The 8,381-nt window shown below is 46.5% G+C and overlaps 1 protein-coding gene and 1 pseudogene across 1 annotated transcript; both read right to left on the bottom strand.

Moving 5' to 3' along the window:
• Positions 1-4,447: 4,447 nt before the first annotated feature.
• LOC112097820 lies at positions 4,448-6,130 on the bottom strand. Its single transcript, XM_024183401.1, has 2 exons — positions 4,560-6,130; positions 4,448-4,458 (listed from the first exon to the last, which is right to left on the bottom strand). The coding sequence occupies exons 1-2, from the start codon at positions 5,626-5,628 to the stop codon at positions 4,448-4,450; spliced, it is 1,080 nt and encodes a 359-aa protein (XP_024039169.1). The 5' UTR covers positions 5,629-6,130.
• Positions 6,131-6,324: 194 nt separating this feature from the next.
• Positions 6,325-7,523, bottom strand: LOC18042351 (annotated as a pseudogene).
• Between the last annotated feature and the right edge of the window lie 858 nt (positions 7,524-8,381).

The raw sequence follows: 8,381 nt of genomic DNA, 5'->3' as shown, positions 1-8,381 counted from the left end.
TGGGTTTAGGTGTGATAAGAGTAGGAGAAAAATTGTTGTTCTATTTATCACTCTTTTCTTTGTTCTATCCGTCACTCTTTTCTTTCTCAATTAAACTAATATTTAAAATATAATAATTATAAAAACTTAACTTCATAATTATTTTTTATGCTAGTATTTTATATTATATTAAATCTTAAAATTTTAAATCAATTAATTTACTTGAACCAGTATCAACATAAGATTACATATCAAAATTTTATCCAATAATTTACTTAAACCAGTATTGAATATTAAATATTAAATTCCAAAATTACTGGTATATTATTTAAATGGTTTTTTAGTTTCATTAAATTAAATTTAACAAGCCCTTATTTTAAAAAATGTCAACTATATTGAGTATTACAAAGAAAATTTAAGTACTCTACTACAATTATGTAATACAATGAAACAATACTTTAACAATAAAAATTATAAAACACATACTTACTGTTGAAGCTTAAAACGATAGGCGCTGTTACTTTGAAGAAATTAGAGTGCTCAAAGCAAGCCTACTGTCACGGGATGAGTGTTTTGCGCAGCTAACCCGTGCGGCATATTGCTAAGTAAGCCTAGAGATTCTCGAACAAGAGAAGAGAGCAATTGAGCCAAAGAAACTTGTATTGCACAAAGAGAGATTACAGTGCTTGTTGTAGTGTTTGTTGGATACAAATGCTTAATGCCATCCCATATTTATAGGGGAGGCTTTGCCTAACTTTGCCTAACTTCACCTAACTTCACCTAACTTTGCCAAACTTGGTCAAACTCATGTGCTGGAATTGTATAAAGTATTCTAGAATATTTACATGTTCACATGTGCTAGAGTTGCCTAGAACCTTCCGGAATTGGGCCAAGCTAGCACTCTTGGCCTTGTGTTGGCTCTCTAGCCCGAAATTGTGGGCAATTGGGCTAGCGAATTGGGCGGTCCGCAACATCCTCCCCCACCTAAGCTCGCGGCGTCCTCGTCGCGCTCTCGTGCTTGAAGTGCTGGATGTGCTCAGCGAATTGCCACAAATCATCTTCCCGTTCCCAAGTGGCTTCGCTCTCGGGGAGGTTTTTCCACTTCACCAAGTACTCGCTATGTGCTGGCACACCCCTCCTCGAAACCGTTCGGTCCGCAATGATGTAGTCCACATCTTTGTCGAACGCGGTGACAACGGCAGTTGGCGCGCGCCTCGATTCTCCGCGACTTGGTTCTCCCATGTCTTCATGATATGGCTTGAGAAGGCTCACATGGAAGACCGGATGGATCTTGAGTCTTGGCGGAAGTTGGAGTTGATACGAAACGTTGCCTACACGTCGAACAACTCGGAAGGGTCCCTCGTAGCGCCTCACTAACCCCTTGTGAACTTTCCGCAAAGTCTTGAATTGTTGGGGTAGGAGCTTGATCATGACTTGATCTCCTTCCTTGTACTCAACATGCCGTCTCCTTGTATCAGCCCATTTCTTCATTTTCCTCGCGGCTTTGTCGAGATAGGCTCGCGTGATGTCCGCTTCCTCATGCCATTCGCGGGCGAGCTTGTGTGCCGCGGGGCTTTTCCCTCCGTAAGTCGAGGCTATGGCATTGGGGGTCATGGGCTGGAATCCCATGATGATCTCGAACGGACTCTTGCTTGTAGCCTCGCTTCGCTGTAAGTTATAAGAAAATTGGGCGATGTCGAGTAGCTTCGCCCAATCCTGCTGGTGAGCGCTCACATAATGCCTCAGGTACATCTCGAGGAGGCCATTAATGCGCTCGGTCTGCCCATCCGTTTGTGGGTGGAAACTTGTCGAGAACTTGAGATCGGTCCCCAACATCTTAAAGAGCTCCGTCCAAAACCGCCCAGTAAACCGAGGGTCTCGGTCGCTCACAATGCTCTTCGGAACTCCCCAAAGCTTCACAATGTGCTTGACGAATAGGCGGGCTGCCTCGTCCGCTTTGCAATCGACGGGTGCGGCAATGAATGTAGCATACTTGCTGTATCGGTCGACAACGACCATGATGCTACCGCAACCTTCGGACTTGGGCAGCGATGTGATGAAGTCCATGGAGACACTCTCCCATGGCCTTGTTGCTAGTGGTAGCGGCTCTAACAGTCCCGCTGGAAGTTGATGATCCACCTTGTCTTGTTGGCACACAAGACAAGTTCGCACATATGCCTCGATGTCGTCCCTCATGTGCGGTCAAAAATACGAGGCTTGAACTAGTGCGGTGGTGCGCTCGATTCCTGGGTGACCAGCCCACTTAGAGTCGTGGCACTCCTTGATTACTTCCTTCCGCAAGTTTCCCCACCTTGGCACGAACAGCCGATCTCCCTTGGTGAGGAGGATGCCTTCCTCTTGCCAAAACCGCCTTGTCTTTCCTTCGAGCACCTTCTCCAGCAAATCCTTTGCTAGCGGATCTTGTTGGAGGCCTTCCTTGATGCGTGAGACAAGGTCGGACTTCGGTTGGCTCATGCTAAGTGTTGCCAATTCCGCCTTGCGGCTTAGAGCGTCCGCAACAACATTGGCTTTCCCCGGTTTGTACTCTAGCCGATAGTCGAATTCCGCAAGGAAATCTTGCCACCGTGCTTGCTTCGGACTCAACTTCTTTTGAGTTTGAAAGTAGCTTGTCGCCACGTTGTCCGTCATGATCGTGAAGTGTGAGCCAAGCAAGTAATGTCGCCACACTCTTAGACAATGGATGATGGCTGTCATCTCTTTCTCTTGCACCGTGTAGCGGCGTTCCGTGTCATTTAGCTTTCGACTCTCGAACGCTATTGGGTGGCCTTCTTGCATAAGGACTCCACCTATGGCGAAATCTGAGGCATCCGTTTGAACTTCGAAGGGCTTGGTGTGGTCCGGAAGAGCGAGGACTGGTTCCTCCGAAATTGCCTTCTTCAACTCCTCGAATGCACGTTGACACTCTTCGGACCAATGCCACGTTCTGTTTTTCTTGAGCATATCCGTCAAGGGTGCCGCCTTGGCTGAATAGCCCTTAATGAAGCGGCGGTAGTAATTCACCAGCCCAAGGAATGAGCGAAGCTCGGGTACTTTCGAGGGAGGCTCCCAATCGAGGATGGCCTTTACTTTGTCATTCTCCATCATGATCTTCCCGCCCGCAATCTTGTGGCCAAGGAACTCCACCTCTTGTTGGGCAAACGAGCACTTCTCTAGTTTGAGGAAGAGCTCATTGTCTCGAAGTACTTGGAGGACTTGTTGCAAGTGTTGGGCATGATCCTCGAGTGTGGTGCTATACACCACAATGTCGTCCAAGTACACGACCACGAAGCGGTCGAGGAATGGTTGGAGTACCTTGTTCATGAGTGTGCAAAATGTGGCGGGTGCATTAGTAAGGCCAAAAGGCATCACAAGGAATTCGAAAGACCCGTACCTTGTTGTGCACGCTGTCTTCAGTTCGTCTCCCTTGGCGATGCGCACTTGATAATACCCGGAGCGCAAGTCAAGTTTGGTGAAGTACCGTGCTTTGCCAAGCTGGTCGAACAAGTCCGCAATCAAGGGAATCGGATACTTGTTCTTGATAGTGATCTTGTTGAGCGCTCTATAGTCGATGCACATCCGCAGCGATCCATCCTTTTTCTTTTGGAAGAGGACCGGTGCACCGAATGGGGCCTTTGAGGGGCGAATATAGCCTGCGTCCAGCAAGTCTTTGAGTTGTCTCCGCAACTCCTCTAATTCGGGTGGCGCCATGCGGTAGGGCGCCAAGGCTGGTGGCTTCGCGCCTTGTTCCAGCTCGATCGCATGATCTACCTCTCGCAGAGGTGGGAGCTTCTTCGGAAGTTCTGGAGGCATCACATCCTTGTACTTATTGAGGACGGCTTGAATTTGCGGAGGGACTTGGCTTGGCGAAGTTCCGCTATTTCCTTCCTCATTTAGTTCCCGAATGGAGACTAAGAAGCTTGGGTCCTTTTTGAAAGCCTTCTTGAATTGCATGGCGGAGAGTGTCTTCTCCTCGGACTTGCCTCGTTCCGTGGGAACCATGCATGCCTTACTCCCGTCGAGGATACTTAGGGAGTTTGTAGCGGGCAGCGGGAAGGCATGGACTTGGTCGAAGAATTCCATGCCGAGGACCATCTTGAAGTCATCCATGGGCACAATGGAGAAATCAAGCTTTCCGCTCCACGTACCAAGTGTGATGTGTACGCCTTGTGCAATTCCCGCAATTGGCTTGGCGGGTGAGTTTACTGCCTTCATTGTGCCTCCTTCCTTGGTGGCCTTGAGGCCTAAACGCTTGGCCTCATCTACGGACACGAAATTGTGTGTTGCTCCCGTGTCTAGCAGCGTGCGAACGGACTGACCGTTTACCTTTGCGCTTACATACATGAGCCCTTTCTTGACGAGTGTGGGCTGTTGGCGATTGAGTGCGCCGAGGCGTTGGAGAGAACCCATGCTGAGTTGGGGTTCCTCCGTGGACATTGTGGGGTTGCTCTTGAGTTGGGCAGCAAGAGCATTAAGCGACCTCTTCTCCGGACAGTCGCGTACCCAATGAGGTCCGTTGCATATGAAGCATGGGCTTCGCGGCTTTGGCGCCTCCTTCTTGCCCTCCGATTTTCCTTGCCAACTCTTGTTGCTAGGCGGCTTTTTCTGCCCCCAATCTTTGCGGTTGTTGCCCTTGTCCTTGCGACTCTCTCCCCCACCTTTGCCTTGGTTGGCCTTTTTGTCCTTGGATTGGGTAGAGTATTCGGTGAGCGACTCCGCAACGGCAATGGCATCGTCAAGTGTTTGAACACCACGCCTATCAAGCTCGGTCTTGGCCCAATCCTTGAGGCCATCTTGGAAGTAGAAGAGTGAATCCTTGTCGGACATGTCGCTTATCTCCAACATGAGGGTAGTGAACTCGTTGATGTAGTCCCGAATGCTACCCGATTGCTTGAGGCGACGTAAGCGCACTCGCGCTTCCTTCTCCGCATTGCTTGGGGCGAACTGCTTTCGGAGTTCTTGCTTGAAGTCGGCCCAAGTGTCGATGGCGCAAATGCCCTTGCCCATCTCGCCATGCTTGCGACGCCACCATAGTTGTGCAGCGCCTCTAAGATAGGTGGGTGCAGTGCCCACTTTCGATGCCTCATCTCGGACACCCATGGCATCGAAGTATTGATCCAGCCCAAAGAGGAAATTGTCCACGATGGTGGCATTGCGTGTGCCATCGTAGGTGTCAGGCTTTGGCACGTCAATGCGGCGCGCATCACTCGAGTTTGCGGAAGCTGGACTTGTGGAGAGTGTGCGCTTGTGCCATGCCCAATCCGAGCGGACTTCATCCACTTCCGCACGGACAGTACGTAGTTCGTCCTGAACAAAACTACGAAGTTTGAACAACTCATCATGGAAAGAACGAAACTCACCTCGGAGAATGTTCGCTTGCTCATGGATGAGAGCTTTTGTGGCCACCGTGAACTCGGCGTATTCTCCCTCGAGACCATCCACTCTTTCCTCCAATCCCACGAGGCTATCTTGAGCGGCGGACAATGCTATTTCGAGAGTGCCTACACGAGGCTCCAACGCATCCACGGATAGGGCCTTGGACTTGCCGCGAGTCTTGCCTTGGGCGCGTTCTCCCTCTCGGCCACGGCTTGGTTCCGGTGGAACATCCACACCAACAACACCCTCTTGTGCTACGTTCGAAGGGTTGGCCATTGCTTCGTGAGCTAATTTGCGTGCGTGCAAACCTTAGCTCTGATACCACTTGTCACGGGATGAGTGTTTTGCGCAGCTAACCCGTGCGGCACTTAGACAACTTTGCCGAATGTTGCTAAGTAAGCCTAGAGATTCTCGAACAAGAGAAGAGAGCAATTGAGCCAAAGAAACTTGTATTGCACAAAGAGAGATTACAGTGCTTGTTGTAGTGTTTGTTGGATACAAATGCTTAATGCCATCCCATATTTATAGGGGAGGCTTTGCCTAACTTTGCCTAACTTCACCTAACTTTGCCAAACTTGGTCAAACTCTAGAGTATTTTACAATTTCCTAGCTATTTGCATGTGCTGGAATTGTATAAAGTATTCTAGAATATTTACATGTTCACATGTGCTAGAGTTGCCTAGAACCTTCCGGAATTGGGCCAAGCTAGCACTCTTGGCCTTGTGTTGGCTCTCTAGCCCGAAATTGTGGGCAATTGGGCTAGCGAATTGGGCGGTCCGCAACACTACGCTCTGTATACATTAGCAATTATTTCATCTACACAGTTAAACTGAGCTTATTTTATAAGCCAGAACAATCTCAGTAGGGTACCAGTGCTGTAAATCATTTTGTATTTCATAGTCAGAGGTGAAATTCTTGGATTTATGAAAGACGAACAACTGCGAAAGCATTTGCCAAGGATGTTTTCATTAATCAAGAACTCTGGATAATTTTACTGAACATTGCTCTCTTTTTTTTACTAGATCCTCGAATTCCGTTTAGCTCCATTGAAACTTCTTCCATTGTAGGTCTTTTCTTACCATTCAAGTCTAAGCATCTTTTTGCAAGGTTAGCAAATGTCATGATCTGATTTTTCACTCCCAGCTTCATCAGTTGATCATCAAGAATATCATGCAGACGATTCTTTCTCATAGAATGGACAAAATATGCAGCCAAACTTACATTTTCTTGTGAAGTATTCCCTGCCGAAAATATTGGCTTCTTTCCTGTTAAAAGTTCAACAAGAACTACTCCAAAACTATAGACATCACTTTTATCCGTCAATTGGCTTGATTGATGGTACTCTGGATCCAAGTACCCAAAGGTCCCTTGTATTTTTGTTGTCACATGAGTTTGATCCATAGCAATAAATTTTGAAGTCCCAAAGTCTGCAACTTTTGCTCTGTATCTTTGGTCCAAGAGTATATTCGTCGACTTGATGTCTCGATGATAAATCGGAGAGGATGCTGCCAAGTGCAAATAAGCAAGTGCTCCCGCAACTTCTGTGGCAATCCGCAAACGCATTTCCCACGTTAGCGGAAACTCTTCATTTTGATGACGATCATGAAGATGCTGGTAAAGGGTTCCATTGGGGATAAATTCATAAACTAGTAACGGAACTTCGGTCTCCAAACAACATCCTAAGAGCTTAACCACATTCCTGTGATTAATTTGCGAAAGAATGACAATCTCGTTAATGAATTCTTCGAGCTTTAATAATTCTTCATCATCTACAGTTAATTTGGATTTCTTGACTGCAATGATTCTTCCATCTCACGCCGTCAAGCCTCTTTCACGCTGTCACAAGTTAGCGCCCCAGCATCGAGCCACAGCCACTGCCAGCCAATACTCCACAAAATCGCCTCAAGACTTTGAGCCACGGTGGCCAGGTTTATCGTTTGTTTATATTCCTTTTGCTTTAAAACTGAACTAGAGATAAATAGCTGGCTTTGACTTCCTTTCTTTTTTTCCTTTTTTTTTTTGTTTCGTTAAGTGGGGAGTGCCGTAATTGTGTAACCATTTGCACATGAATCTCTCTGCCTTGCCTTTTTTTTGGAACTTTTTTGTTTGTTAATCCAGTTAAAATTTCTGTGTCTTTTGCTGTTATTCTCTCTTTTTGCAACTGTTGTCATCTTCTGTCTTATATTATGATATGCTTATTGAGTTGATGGTCATGTTCGGTCCGTAGTAGTTGAATAAGTCCAAGTTAGTTGGGATATTATCAACTTAGTATCTAGTTCCTAATTTGTTGGGATTGTTTGTTTATGTTTCTATTTTGTTCAGCTTGTATAAATAAGCCATGGTTGATTAATAAAAGGGGAATCATTTTAATCAAAGAAATACTTGTATTTCGCCTGGGAGGGATTGGCTTCCTCGAACTAGCCAACTTTCAACGTTTCCAAGTGCAGGAGCAAGATTGGAAGAGACAAGCAGAATAAAAATAGCTTGCCTGTACCAAAGTGGTATCAGAGCTTGGCTATGGATCAAAGAGTGGAGCAGATTGAAAAAGGAATTGAGTCACTAACGACTAGCCAAAATGAAATCCTCAGCCAAATTAGCTTAATGTTTGAAAGGGTGAATGCACGGATAGATCAAATATCAATTCAAGCAGCTAACGATAAGGTTGAAGATTCTTCGATGCCTCAGCGAGTCCAAAGAGGACATAGCAATGGCAACGACAACACACCTCAAGCTAGTTCCAGCCACTACTATGCACCAAAACCAGTAAAATTGGACTTTCCAAGATTTGATGGTGGGGCGGATCCAACAAGCTGGCTATGCAGAGCTGAACAGTTCTTTGAAATCCATGAAACTCCTGCTGCCGATCGAGTTTCCTTAGCTTCATTTCACTTGGAGGGCGATGCACAACTATGGTACCAACTGCTGAAACAGGAAGCAGTTTACATATCTTGGAATGAATTTAAAGAAGGGCTTCACTCAAGGTATGGTCCTAACAAATTTCTTGATTTTTTCAGAGAGCTAACCAAATT

This window comes from Citrus clementina, unplaced genomic scaffold, assembly GCF_000493195.1.
Source record: "Citrus clementina cultivar Clemenules unplaced genomic scaffold, Citrus_clementina_v1.0 scaffold_5, whole genome shotgun sequence".
Taxonomy (NCBI): domain Eukaryota; kingdom Viridiplantae; phylum Streptophyta; class Magnoliopsida; order Sapindales; family Rutaceae; genus Citrus; species Citrus x clementina.
The sequence above is the reverse complement of the archived record's forward strand: the minus strand, read 5'-3'. Positions and strand labels throughout refer to the sequence as shown.